Source organism: Benincasa hispida, chromosome 2, assembly GCF_009727055.1.
Source record: "Benincasa hispida cultivar B227 chromosome 2, ASM972705v1, whole genome shotgun sequence".
In the NCBI taxonomy this organism is placed as follows: domain Eukaryota; kingdom Viridiplantae; phylum Streptophyta; class Magnoliopsida; order Cucurbitales; family Cucurbitaceae; genus Benincasa; species Benincasa hispida.
Genome location: NC_052350.1, coordinates 14,540,638 through 14,556,065, shown reverse-complemented (window position 1 = coordinate 14,556,065; position 15,428 = coordinate 14,540,638). Strand labels below are relative to the sequence as shown.

The 15,428-nt window shown below is 33.5% G+C and overlaps 1 protein-coding gene across 1 annotated transcript; it reads left to right on the top strand.

Moving 5' to 3' along the window:
* Positions 1 to 1,613: 1,613 nt before the first annotated feature.
* LOC120071183 (mitochondrial outer membrane import complex protein METAXIN) lies at positions 1,614 to 9,545 on the top strand. Its single transcript, XM_039023292.1, has 6 exons — positions 1,614 to 1,878; positions 2,097 to 2,431; positions 2,532 to 2,608; positions 2,703 to 2,763; positions 3,598 to 3,772; positions 9,128 to 9,545. The coding sequence occupies exons 1-6, from the start codon at positions 1,722 to 1,724 to the stop codon at positions 9,313 to 9,315; spliced, it is 993 nt and encodes a 330-aa protein (XP_038879220.1). The 5' UTR covers positions 1,614 to 1,721; the 3' UTR covers positions 9,316 to 9,545.
* The last annotated feature ends 5,883 nt before the right edge of the window (positions 9,546 to 15,428 follow it).

The window sequence follows — 15,428 nt, the reverse complement described above, 5'->3', positions numbered from 1 at the left end:
TGTCTTGTATGGTTGTACAGAGAACTTTTTCGGGCTTCCAATGCACAAGCGTTGGAAATAGCAGGGCCACTAATACTATTACAAGTATGGGCTTATAATCGATTTCTAATTGTAGCACCACAAGTCCAACTACAGGCCTCAGATCATCGTCCACTTAGTGCCAGGTATTATTTTATTTATATATTTATTTCGTTACCATTTTATGTAAGAATATAAATTAATTATATTTTTTATAATTTTAGATGGAGTGGTGTATTAGCTGCCTCTGAACAATCAGCAAATATGTTGCTCGTGTACAGAAAAATATACGACATGCTGACGCCCAATCAGGTAGTAAATATGTATATAAATGAATATTAAATTTTTTTTTTTGTCAGGTTATTTGGACGACATACTCACAGATTTGGTCATCCTTACCTGATTATTGTCGTGATGGTGAAGACATCTGGTTGATTGTTAGTCCTCTTATATGCTTCCATATAGTAGAGTGACATCATTCAGATCGTGTGCTAAGATAGTTCGGTATGCGACAAACGATACCTCCGTTATCCTATACACTCCCAGAACTACATCAGATCGATTTAAGAGGTAAGCACGACCAAAACTGGCGTCGAATCCATGTGGAGTATTTATCCTACTGGCATGGACGACGTGATCGTTGTGCACAGGAAGAATTAATAGATGGGCCAGTTGTATCAGACGACTACTTTCCCTGGTACAATTCGATCACGAGGTGATTTATCTCACCAGACGGTGCTTACTATTACTACATGGTAAGAGATTTAAAACCAGACATTTTCCATATATATAATATGAATATTTTTTAATATTTTTTTTATTCTACAGAATAATTTTATCGGCGATGTTCAACAATATTCAGTGCAGAACAACCTACCAGAATTAGGTTCAATGTGTCAGCAAATATTGATCAACGTAGAAAGTATTATTCAACAAATAAGACGACTCAATGTTGCTAACACCGATCGAAGACGTATTCGTCGTAGACAGCGACAACGGGGTGAACCTAATTTAGAGGGACACGAAGACAATCCCCATGAGGAGTAAGGGCCAGGGGTCGTTTTTAAATCCACATCGTATCATTTTCAAATTGGAAATCTCAAAAGAACTAATTGTAAATATTTTTTAATATCATGGTATTTTTTTTAATATGTAGTGCAAGATACTTTCATTGTAGATTAAATATATAATTTAAGTTATAATTAAATAATTAAGTTTAATAATTAAGTTTAACAATTAAAAAACAATTATAAGCAATAATGAAGGAATTAAGTTAAGTTTAACAATTAACTTTTTTTTAAAAAAAATATATATATATATATATAAGTGAATCGTGTACCGGGTATACGAGTTCGTTTGACCAGTCAACCAGTCAGCTGACTGAATTTAAATGGACTCGTGTACCCAGTACATGAGTATGCCACATGGAAATCGTGTATCGGGTATACGATTCCACTACCCTAAATCTGTCAATATTTTTCCAAAACACCCACTTTTAAAAATATTTCCCCCAACCCTATTTTTGTCATTATTTATTAAAAAAACATTATTTTTTAAAAAAAAATTATGTGATTCTAAAAACCTTCGAAAAACATTATTTTTAAAGAACAAAAGAATCCCCTTCTTCTTCATCGGCTCTCCTAAAACCCTTCGACTTGAACCCAATTTACAAAAGTTGCAGTGTTTCTCAGTTTGTGGAGCAAATGAGTGGGGGAGGAGAAGAAGGGTTGACTCTTGTTGTGAGGAAGCCGTGTTTCAATTTGCCCACTGGATGCCCAGATTGCCTGCCCGTTTACATCTATTTAAAATTGGCCAATCGTCATTTCCACTTGGATTTCAATCTCATCTACCCTGAATCTGGTAATCTCCCATGTCTTTGCTTTAATTCCTTCCTTCCTTCTTGCATTCTTGTTGTTACTTGCAGTGCCAATTTTATGCTTGGAGCTGCATCCACTGTTTCAATTAGTTGGTTTTCTGTAGTTACTTCTATCTATGACGATGGAATTAGGGTTGAGATTCCTTTGCCATTTCCACCGAATTAACAACTATGGCATCTGTTTTTAACTTTTCTCTGGCAGATATAATTCCTTATGTTGAAACTGGTAACTATGTGGCGTACAATAACGAAAGGGGCGGGGTTATTGAGTGTTTAAGACAGGATGGTATTCTTGATCTTGATTCCGAGTTTCTCTCGGTTCCAGAATGGGTATCTGCAAAATCTATGGTTAGTTCATGGCTTGCAGATGCAATCACGTACGAGCTTTGGTTGGGAACTGGTGGTGGTTCTGCTCAAGAGGTCTATTATTCTGTTCTTCCCTGGCCGATTGGAAAGGTTTTGTTTTTAAAGAAAGTGTACTCTGTGAAGCTCCAACTTGGGATTGACAAAGAAAATGCTGAGCGAAGAGAAGAGCAGGTTTTGTAACTCTGTTATTGCTTTTAGGGGTTGTGCTCTCATCAATTTGCTTTTCATTATAATTGGTCAACTAATTCTAATTATTGGCTGATACTGACAGATTTATAGAAATGCTAATCTTGCTTATGGAGCTTTGTCAACTAGGCTAGGAGAGCAGAACTTTTTATTTGAGAACAGGTGAATCTCTTGGGCTCTGGATATCTTGTTGCATATTATATACTTCTTTAACCGTCCTAATAACTTGATGATGCATCCCTTTTTAACATTGCAGGCCATCTAGTTTAGATGCACTTGTTCTAGGACATCTACTATTCACTCTTCAAGTACTACCTGTGAGTTACTTTTGGATCATTCTTTGGTTGTAGTTATATGAAGCATCTTTTTATTTTCAAATGTTAATTTTTCAGTAATAGTTGGTAGTGGCTCTCTTAACTTATCAAAAATATAAGTAGTTAGAAAATTTATTTGAAGTTAGTTATATGGCCTTTTCCATATAATTTACAACCATGCCTTGATCTTGATTTTTGTTCACATATATATATGGATGGATCCATCACATCGCTTGTGATACAATTATTGGTCTTTTTGTGTATACATGTGTTGAAAATAGGGTTTTAGCCCTAGGGGCATTTTTGTCTTTTCACTGTACTCTAGGGTTTCCCTCTTTTCTATTTAAGCATGTAGCCTTTGTGTATCCTGTGTATCAAATTATAATAAAAACTTCTATACCGTGGTTTTTTCTCCCTGTACTAGGGTTTTCCACGTAAACCTATGCGTGCATCTTTTCTCTCTATTCTCTTTCTTTTTCATCATGTATATGCTATGAAGAGGAATGGTTAGAGTTTAAGAGAAGTGAGCATATTGAGAAGTTATACAATCTAAAATATGTTTATTAATCATAAAGTGATTTCTTATAGTTATGGTAGCAAAAAATTTCTTTCCTCTTGAATCATGTCTTTCACTAATTAATTGTCTTATCCATTGAAGAAAAAAGTATGATAAATTGATTTCTTACTACTGCAATAGTCTTTGCTCTTATCTTATTAAAATACCCCGCTTAATGGACCTTGATCTTTGTATAATAGACTGTACATTACCAAACATTGCCTTCATTTTTTCTTCTCAATTGAAATGGAGTTCTCACTTTGGACCTTGTTGCTTTTTAGGAAACATCAGTTCTTCGCAGTAAGCTTTTAGAGCATAGTAATCTTGTACGATATGCTGAGAAATATATGACAGAGTTGGTAGAAGTTGGTACATCATCGTCACCACCATCTTCTTCCGCACGTTCCAGTTCAGGTGCTTCATCATCAACACCAAGAAGGGGTCCTTATAACTGGAGTAAGATGTTTTGACAGATAGCTATCTTTTTTACAGTCGTTATCAATTGATTTTTTCTTTTGAATTGATGATTTTAGTTAATTGGGACCATGATGTTATATTGCTAAAGCATTTTCTATTGTTCTTATTTCTTAATTCGTTTTCATAATTCTTGTTCTTTTTTGTGATGGATTACATGTGCATTAAAGTTACTTTAGAAGTATTCAGTATTATACTTATGTTCATCTCGTCCTTCTCTTTCTTCTTTTGTTGCCATAATTTTAATAGTGAATGAAGAAGATAACTAGTTGAACATATCTTTCAAATCCTTTTTTTCCAACTTTTTTAGGATGATATCTCATCAAGCTCATTGTACCAATTCACCAACCTAAACCACATCAAATATAGTCTTACTGAATGGGCACTAGACTCTTCTCGGTCATATTATCACCTCAAGATAATGGATTGTGATTTTAATGTGCATGTTTTGCAGTAGTTAATTCATCCTCCGTCATAGCCTTCAAAACTTGTGAAATCCAGTGGTTGAAATTGTTAGGCCACCAATTATGTTGCAGTACAGTAGAAAGGGCAATAAAGGGAAATCACGGTTTGTGGAAGTGTGGCTGTTGAGGGCATGTCTGGGGACCACAATTAGTTAGGAATTGGGAGAGGGAATATATGGGGGGAAACGTGAGTTGGTAGGGGGATGGTCATTTTGGTGTAGGAGTCTCTCTCGAGTGTGAGGCAGTAGGAAGTCTTCTTGTTCTTTGTTCTTCATTGATCATATGACCTTGTAACAGCCATTGGCTGATCTTTGATTGAATAAATATCTTGAGTTGGAGTCCTATCATACTGGTATCAGGGCGTTAACCTGGGAAGGAAATTCAGCAAGATGGATTAGAAGAGATTCGAAGAGAAATTGGAGGTGTTCGATCAAGAAATTTCTAGTTTACGAGTGGAGATTCAGAAGTTGCTGACAATTGAAGAGAATTTGGCATCACTGGCAAAGAGCATCAAAAGATTAGGAGTACAGGCGGAGAAGCATCAGAAGATGTTATTATCATATGTTGTGGAGATGGCGAAAGGCCGATCGACTGTATCAAGAATTGTCGACGAATCCGAAAGTAAAGAGGATTCGGCTGAGGTAAATGGAGAATCAACAGATTCCTTAACGAATGTGGCGAAATCAGGAGTAGACGAAGTGGTGAACGATAGAAGTAAGTTCAAGAAGGTAGAAATGCCAATTTTCAATGGATCGGATCTGGACTCGTGGCTGTTCAGAGCGATCGCTATTTTCAGATTCATAAATTGACAGAGTCAGAGAAGATGATGGTAGCTGTAATCAGTTTTGATGGAGCAACATTGGATTGGTATTGATCCAAGGAAGAACGTGAGCCAGTCAAAGATTGAAAATATTTGAAATAGAGATTATTGTTGCAGTTTTGATCGATGAGGGAAGGATTGATTTGCAGTCGTTTTTGGCGATTAAACAGGAAACGACGGTGGAGTATCGAAATCTCTTTGATAAACTGGTGATGCTATTACCATTCTTACCGAACGAAGTATTGGAAGAGACCTTCAAGAATGGGCTAGCTCCATGGATCAAGGCGGAAGTGGAGTGCTGGGAGCCCGTTGGGCTTGCGCAAATGATGAAGTTGGCCCAACGAGTAGAGAATTGTGAAATAACGCGTATTGAAGCAGACCTAGGTAAGCAAAGCGAAGGTAAGACCCAAACTCTTGTTAATAACATAAAATCTATTGTTCCTGTTGTTGCAAAAGAAGGAGAGATGATTGAACCTACACCGATAAGGACAGTCTCTCTGAGAGGTGTGGCGGCGGGTGGTGTTCGGCGAGAAGGATTGATCGAAAGGTTATCTGATGCAGAATTTCAAGCCAAGAAGGAGAAGGGCTTGTGTTTTAGGTACGATGAGCGATATACAGCGAGACATTGATGCAAGGCTCGAGAGCAAAGAGAGTTACAAGTTTTGGTGGTTCAGGCGAATAAGGAAGAAGTAGAATTGATTGATGATGACGAACCACCAATTGGGGGAGTTGAATTGTAGACGCTTGTAGTGGAAGAGGAGTTAAAGCCTATTGCAAAGTTACCAATTAATTTAGTTGTAGGGCTGTCGAATCCGGGAACAATGAAGTTAAAAGGGGTGATCAAAGGAGAAACGGTGATAATTTTGATCGATTGTGGAGCAACACATAACTTCATCTCAGAAAAGTTGGTGTTCTGTTTGCAGTTACTGATGGTTGAGACCTCTATGTTGTTATTCTGGGTTCTGGTTCTGTGGTAAGGGGAAAGGGGTTTTCCATTCGATGGAATTGTCAATCGAAGAATGGAAGTTGAGGGATATTTTTCTTCCCTTGGCGTTAGGTGGAGTGGACGTAAACTTGGAGGTGCAATGGTTACATTCACTAGGGGTCACAGAAGTAGATTGGCAAAACTTGACTGTCTTTCAGTCAAGGGGATCAAATGATTGTTCTAAGGGGTGATCTAAGCTTGACCAAGGCACGTGTGAGTCTCAAAAGTATGATGAAATCGTGGACAGATTTAGATCAAGGATTTTTTATAGAGTGTCGAGCAATGGAAGGGGGAGTATCATTTACTGAATGGTATGGGGTTGATGAAGTATATACTGTGGCTGAACCCAAACCAGCACTGTTAGCAAAGTTTGAAGATGTCTTTGAGTGGCCTGAAGAGCTACCATCAAGGAGTATTGAACATCACATACATTTGAAAAATGGTACTGACCCTGTGAACGTTAGGCCATATCAATATGCTTATCAATAGAAGAAGGAAATGGAGAAGTTGGTAGATGAAATGTTGTCTTTAGAGTCATAAAGCCGAGTACCAGTCCATATTCAAGTGCAGTCTTGTTGGTGTGCAAGAAGGATGGGAGCTGGAGGTTTTGTGTGGATTACAGAGCACTCAATAATGTTACTATTCCGGATAAGTTTCCAATCCCTCTCATTGAAGAATTATTTGACGAACTAAATGGTGCGAGCATGTTTTCTAACGACTTGAAGGCTGGGTATCATCAAATAAGGATGCATCCTGGGGATGTGGAGAAGACAACATTTAGAACTCATGAAGAACATTATGAGTTTTTAGTAATGTCATTCGGGTTTAACAAATGCACCGTCAACTTTTCAAGCATTGATGAACTCCATTTTGAAACCGTATGTACGAAGGTTCATCCTAGTAATTTTTTTATGATATTTTGGCATATAGCAAAAAACTCCACTTGAAGCATTTGGAGTCAGTGTTATCTACTCTTCAGGAACATGAGTTATATGTCAGTCGAAATAAGTGTCAATTTGCTTGAGGTGGGGTGGAGTATCCAGGACATAATTTCAGGACAGGGTGTGGAGGCAGATCCTGAGAAGATCCATGCAATGTTTGGGTGGCTAGTTCCTACTAATATCAGAGAAGTTGGGGGATTCTTGGGTTTGACTAGTTACTATAGGTGGAAAATTATGGAAGTGTTGCAACTCCATTGAGTTAGTTATTAAAAGATGGAGCTTTTGTGTCGTCTGAAGAAGCTCATGAGGCATTTAAGTTGAAACAAGCTATGGTAACTTTGCCCATGCTGGCATTACCCGATTTAACCAACCTTTTGAGATTGAGACAGATGTTTCAGGGTATGGAATAGGGGTTGTCTTAGTACAACAGAGAAGATTGATTGCCTTCTTTAGCCATACTTTGTCCATGAGGGACCGTGTTAAGCCATGCTTATGGATGTAGTTATGGCAGTTCAACGTTGGTTGGAGGCCCTATCTTTTGGGAAGGAGGTTTGTGGTGAAAACTGATCAGAGGTTGAAGTTTCTGTTAGAACAACGGGTTATTCAAACACAGCATCAAAAGTGGATTGCCTAGTTTTTGGGATACGACTTTGAAGTGGTTTATCGACCAGGCCTTGAAAACAAAACAGCTGATGCATTATCCAGGGTACCTCCTACAGTACATTTAGCTCACTTATCAGATCTTACATCGTTGGATGTGCAAGTCATCAAAGAAGAGATTGAGAAGGATTGTTAATCGCAGTGTTGAAGCTTATTTGTGCTGTTTTTGTGGGGAGAGGCCGAAGGAATGGGTTTCATGGTTGCATTGGGTGGAATATTGGTACAACACCACATACCAAATTTCGGTTGGAGTGACTCCTTTCCAAGCTGTGTATGCCACCACCATTTATATACTATGGTGATTCCTTAACGTCAAACTCAACTCTTGATCAGCAGTTGAGGGGCGTTATTTAACTTTGAGGGTCCTTGAGCATTTGCGGGTGGCCTAGGATAAAATGAAAAAGAGTGCTGATAAGAAGCATCATCATGTGGTGTTTCAAATCGATTGATTTGGTGTTTTTGAAGCTTGGTCATATCAGCAATCTTTGGTACGACAGACATAATGAGAAGCTGTCTCCCAAGTTTTTTGGTCCTTATAGGGTGCTGGAAAGAATTGGACCAATTGCCTATAACCTGGAACTACCTCCCGAGGCTGCAATTCACTCAGCGTTCCACGTCTCTCAACTGAAAGGAGTCTTCCACTTTAGCGGGGTAAAGGGGGGGTTACATACAACCGAGGCAAAGTGGTTTATGATTGAATCTGGGGCAGCATCATGAGGTACAATCAATGGCTCCTCACTTGTCTGACACACATGAATGGATTACTGAACTGGCTAAATATTGGGCTGTAGGAAGAATCCTTCAACGAATGTTTGGGAGGTGTTGGTGGGGTGGAAAGGTTACCAAGCCACGAAGCTACTTGGGAGATTTTTTATGACTTCAAGCAACAATTTCCAGGCTTTCACCTCGAGGACAAGGTGATTTGGAGTGGGCAAGTAATGTTCAGCCACCAGTTATATTGTAGTATAGTAGAAAGGGCAATAAAGGGAAAGCACGTGTTTGTGGAAGTGTGGCGGCTGAGGGCATGTCTGGGGACCACAGTTAGTTAGGAATTGGGAGAGGGAATATATGGGGGGAAACGTGAGTAGGTATGGGGACGGACATTTTGGTGTAGGAGTCTCTCTTGATTGTGAGGGAAGGACAGTAGGGAGTCTTCTTGTTCTTTGTTCTTCATTGATCTTATGACCTTGTAACAGCCATTGGCTGATCTTTGATTGAATAAATATCTTGAGTTGGAGTCCTATCAGAAATCTACAGTCTTGAAAGTTCTTTTAGTTCTTACTTTGGATAATGGGAAATTTTATTTATTTTTCAAGTTTCTGAGCATTGAATGCCTTGGTTGCATAGACCTGTAAATGTTTCTGAAAAAGACTGTAGAAACTACTGTCTGGAATTACTTTCGAATGCTCTAAGAAAACATTCGAAATCTATTATTTTTCTCAATATATTTGATGCGTTATTCATCAGGCTCGAAGCCAAAGCCGAAGCCGAAGAGAGAAAAGACGAACGAGGAGAAAACATTTAAAAGGAGAGCTAAGTATTTTGTGGGCGCACAGCTTGTGGCAGTTTTACTTTTTCTCACCCTCATGGGGAGAGGTGATGATGCTGAAGTGGAGCTGGATGATGATGATGAAGGGTATGATTATACTGAGTGAAAAACTTTTCAATATCTACATTTTTGGAAGTGATGACAAAGCCAGTAACTTTTTCTTTCATTTTTTACTCTCACCAAACATTTTGGTAGCTGACCTCAACATATTGTAAATGGAAGAGAAGTTGCTTCTTTGGTACAAAAGTTGTTTGTCTTTCTTGAAATTTTGAAGAGCTCTTCTGATAATTTGTCAGATTCTAATGAACTGTTTTCATTAATTGGTTCATTTCAGTCCCTCTGTTTTTGAAGTTCTACTCAAGTGAAAAAGGTGAGAAAATAGATTAAGCCCAATGTCCTTGCATTTTGTTCTATCCTTTAAAAACTGCTATTATGAAATGTGTGTGTATATATATATCAATAATGTTAAAAATTAAAGAATAGAGAAGAGAAGAACACAAGGTTACGTGAAAACCCTAGTACAGGGAGAAAAACCACGATATAAAGACTTTTCTTATTCTGTTTTAAATCTGATACATTGAACACACAGGGACACACCGTATAAATGGACAGTAGGAAACCCTAGGGGTCTTACACAATTACATAAATGTCCCTAGGTTAATAACCCTATTTTCAACAAATAATAATTTACTTTTTGAAATTAAGTACTTGTAAAAGCATGATCAAAACAAAAGTGTTATGGATCTAATTGTGAATTTGTGGGATCTGTAATATGCAACTTTTTTCTTACTGCTGATGGATCAGCTGCCTTGAATCCCATCAATCTATGATATTATAGAATCTGTCATTTTATGGAACGATATGTTGAAGATTAGCATGGTTTTTTTTACGACCATCAATTTGAATTCTTATCATTTGGTGTTTCTCACAAACACGACTTTCAATCTAAAAGGCAAAAGAAATAAAGTAATACAGTTTTTATTTTTTATTTTTTTTATGAGTTGAACCACACGTGGGAGTGGGAAGTCGAATCTTTGACCATTTAATCGAAGATATAATACTTTAACTAGTTGAGTCATGGTTGATCATTTTTCTATTTCTTATTGGTGTAGAGAAGAATAATGTCTATTAAACAATATGAGATTTTTTAGGGTGTGATTCGTTCTTTTTTTTTTTTTTTTGGTTCCTTGATTTTGGATTAAATGTTTATTTGGGCTTAATGTGCTTTGACATCATATTAGATAGGGGTTTCTAAATAGAAAGCCTAAAGAAAACTCTATATTTCATTAATGTCTTAAATTTTTTTTTAAAGATGACTTTTAGGGTTAATTTTAGACAATTACACCATTTTTCATGTATTGATATCTGATTTTTATATATTTTTTCTTATTTTCAAAGTTAAAATACATTTATTATAAAGAGCGAAAATGTATTTAATATAATTTTTCTCATTTATCAATTGGAGAGAGAAAATACGTTTATTATATTTTTTTCTATTTTTCAATTTGGAAAAAAATGCATTTAATGAAATTTTATTTTCTATTTACGTTGGTTTTCACATATCAACTTATTGGCTTTTTTTATGGATTAATAATTATTTTAAATATACCTTAGAATATTCTTTACGGATTCATGGTCATTTTAAATATATCATAGAACATTTTGTTAGGTATTCGAAATTATTTTAACCAATATATGAAATATACTATAATTTATAAATTAGAGATTGACTCAATGTTTGACATAAATCACGGTATAAACCAATATATGAAATATACCACAGTATATAAATATTTATAAATTTCATTTGCACCACAGTATATATATCATAATACATGAAGTTCAAATAAAAAAAAAACACTCTCGTTTATATCAAATAAACAAATACATATACCACAGTGTATATTAAATTTCCTACAACAGCTAAAAAATAGTACATATATATTATAGTAAATATAAAAAATAGGAAAAAATAAAACTAAAAGTTGAATCAAGTCTGCCGTTCGTCTACTCCGAGTCCGTCGTCGCCATTCATTTACTCCGAACCTATCGTCGTCGTTCATTGTTCCGAGTCCGCCATCATCGTTTATTTACTCCGAATTTGTCATTATTGTTCGTCTGCTCCGAGTTTGCCATCGCTGTTCTTGCCGTCTCATGCTTGCCCCGTCGTTGGATTGCTCCACGCCATCCGTCTCCCGCCTGTAACTCACACCGCTGGAAGTAGAAAAGAGAGAGAGGAAAAAGGAGAAAAGAGAGGGAGAAGGAAGAAATGACCTTGAAGTATGGGGGAAAGAATAATATATATATATAACGTAGGTAGGACTAAATTGTAAATAACCACTAATATTAATGAAAATAGAGAGACCAATAGTTTTTTTTTTTTTTTTTGTAAAAAATAAAATATTCAAAACATTTACATAATATGGGTCTACTTTCGAGGCCTTTTATGTAGAAATCCCTATTAGATAACATGAAATTCAATTTTAAAATTCATTGGTCATGAGAGGAGTAGTTTATTTATCTTATAAACATTGCGAGGATTTTTGGGTTCACTATTCTTAGATCAGATCTCAATTTTTTTTAGATTGAATGTTATTGTGAACTTAATAAATTCTGATAATATATTAAATAACATGAAATTTCATCTCAAAACTTAATCTAATATATAGTTCATGACAAATTAGGTTGGGGGCATGCTTTAACTTGAGCTTGAGAGGGGTCTAAATAAATTAAGTTAAGTTAAGGTGGCGAATGATAATATAATGAAGAGAAGAAGCTGGATGGATAAATTTATTTATTGCTTACATGACTTTTGCCACGAATCCTATTGCATTTATGACATTGAAATAAAAAAATATTAATGTACAAATAAAAAGTGAATTAACTTTAGATCAATTGGCACATGGATGAAAATGGAACCAAACTCAAATCTTTTGGTTTAAATACTATTTTGGTTTCCATATTTTGATTGTTTATTCATTTTCATCTCTATACTTTCAAAATATCTATTTTATTCTCTATACTTTCAATTTTAGTTCATTTTGATTCCTATATTTTCAACTTTGGTCCATTTTGATCTACTTTTAAAATGTTTGGCTAAATCCTTATACTTTCAAAAAAGTGGCCATTTTGATCCTTTCATTTCTATTTACTTTATTTTTAAGAGATCAAAATGATTACTTTTTAAAAGTACAAAGACCAAAGTGAATATTTTGAAAGTATAAATATCAAAATGAACATTTTAAAAGTACAAAAACCAAAATAAATAAAAGCAAAAAATATAAGAACTAAAGTAGTATTTAAATCCAAATCTTAATGAAAAAATTGTTACATTTTGAAACGTAGGAATTAAATTAAATCCAGGTTCAAAATTTAAGGATTAGATGTGTAATATTTTGAAACTAAGAACCAAATAAAAATAAACTTAAACCTAAAACCTAAGAACAAAAAGCTAATTTTTCCATAAAAGTTTAAACTCATAGATGAAGTGCAAGTGAAATGAGAAATTTGTTTATATTATAATCAATAAATAAATTGTTTTTCTATTATGTTTGGCTTAATAGAAATAATCTTTTTATATTATTCACGTAGAGTTATTGTCATTATTTTTCATATTTTTTGTTAAATCGCACATAGTTCAATTGATATATAATATTTATTAGTATCCAAAAGATTTGTGGTTTAAATTATCCCATCAATTGCACTAAAAAAAATTCAAATGTCATTTGACTTTCGAGCTATGAGAAAAGAAGGAAGGCACATTCTCTACAACCAATTTAAAAGTCACATTAGAAAAGGAAGAAAAAGGTAAGATCATCATTTTGTTGTTTAATAATGAGGAAAATGCTATAAGCACTAAAAATGGCACCATAAAAAATAATGGCCAAAATATCCATAAAATTGACCAGAAAGTCAACAATACCCACAAAACATACAAGTCCCAATAATTTCTTTCCATTTTGTTCTTTTTCTCCCAATCATATTTTAAACCAAATATTATTTTGAAGAATTTATAATTAAGATAGTCATTATACTTATAATTACAATTATCATTATCATGAATCTCCCATTATTATTATTATTATTATTATTATTATTATTATTATTATTACAATACTTTATGCGTCTTCAACATTTCTTCAAACAAAGAACATCAAGCACATCCCTCTCCTCACAGAATCGAAAAGAATATTATATGAAAAAATGTCTTTTCAAATACAGAAAAACATTATTTAAAGGAAACCAAAGTTACAAATGTATAAACGATTTCAACATTTCAAGTAGAAAAAAAAATTGATTTTTGACATTTGAGTATGTAACAAAAAAATATATCAAACAATTTTAACTCTTTTTTTTTTTTTTCTTTTTCCACCTGCATGAGTATAACTTACTAGTATGAACTTGCATTATCAATTTCGATGTTTAAAATTTGATCTCCTACTTCACGAATTAAAAAATAAGAATATTTGTAATATATTTTTTTCAAAAGATATATTTTTTTCTTTTAATATATGAGGTGGGGATTCTTCTTATAGTTCTCGAATTGAAAAACTAGTGGAAAAGCATGCGACAAAAAAAGAAAAAAGAAAAAGAAAAATAATGATTGATTTAAATGGAGGGAAGATCAAGAGAGAGGAAGAGAATATAGAAACGTATCTCAAATTTCAATCATGCAATATTTTGTGTTTTAGAAAAAGAGGACACTAAATATATATTCGAGTAATTTTTTTTTTCTTTTCCTCAATTTAGTTCTCAATTCGATTGTTTAAAACTTTCAATTTAATCATTTCATATGTTTTATTGTTACATTTTTCAACCATATTCTTTGTATCAGTGAATATATTAAAAGTGATTGGTTATAAACTTATTCATTAGTAGGTTTTGTTTTTTTTTTTTTTTTTTTTTATGAATGTTAAATTGGTTGTTGATAACGAGGTTCGAAATATCGAGGTTCCGATTTTATGGAAATATAGAGACTGGATTTTATGAAAATATTGATGAAATTTTCGAAAAAATTATGGAAATTGTTATGATTAGTTAATGAAACTTTGATTGTGGCTTAATTAGACTATAATTGACCATTTTTAATCACAATTTTTATAAAGTAAGACAACATTTAGATGTTTATTGTAAATGTCTGTATATATGTTGATGCAAGAGCAAATGTTTTAAAAATAAATGGAAAATAATTACAAAATAATATAAAGTTTAGGAATATTTTGAGGTGAAATGACGTAAATTATGAAAATTTTGGATGGTTAAAAAAAACTCACATAATTAAATTTTGAGGTGAAATGGTGTAAACTTAATGAAAAAAAATTGGAATGAAGTTAAAAAATTAAATATATGTTATTTTTTTGTGATTTTTTCAAACTTAATTTCTTTAGAAATGAAAGTTTTTGGTAAAAAAATAAAGCTAAAAATTGAGAAAAGTTGGAAATTAGAAAAAGTAACACGTAAAAAAGACTTAATTCTTTGTCGAAAAGAATATTGACGTGTGAAACTATAGAATTATGTGTAATCATGAGCATAATATAGTTAATTAAAAAATGGAAAATTTCTTGAAATGTCGAAATGGAGAGAATAAGAATATTCTCGAAATCTCGAAATTTTCTCTAAATTTCAAGAAATCTCAAAATTTTGTCGAAATTGGAGAAAAAACGAAAAATTTTCTAATCAAAATTTTGAGGACATCGAAATTTTGATGAAAATTTTAAACCATGATTGATAATAATAAACTTATTTTATTATAAGTAGTAAGTTAGTAGAAATTTAAATGAAAAATTAACCCACACATATGAGAAAAGGCCGAAATTTCAACCTTCTTCTTTGAAATAATATTTAAATGAGAAATTAATCCACACATATTGAATGATAATCCTAATTCATTCTCTAAAATTATACTATTATTACGTCATATATTAATTTATCCGAGACAATGCTAACATTAATGAATGAAAATATTATAATTAAGAAATACTAAAAGATAAAAATACTAAATCAAAACATATGAAATAACGAGGCTAAATTGAAAAAACATCCACACCAAATCCTATGTGGTTTAAAATTTAAATCCTATTCTCATCGTTTTGATTCATTTACTTCTATATATTTTTAAGATGTTCATTTGGTCATTATGTTTTGACTTTGGTTTATTTCAGTTTCTATATTTTCAAAATGTCTATTTTAGTCCCTATATTTCTAAAAATAACAATTTTA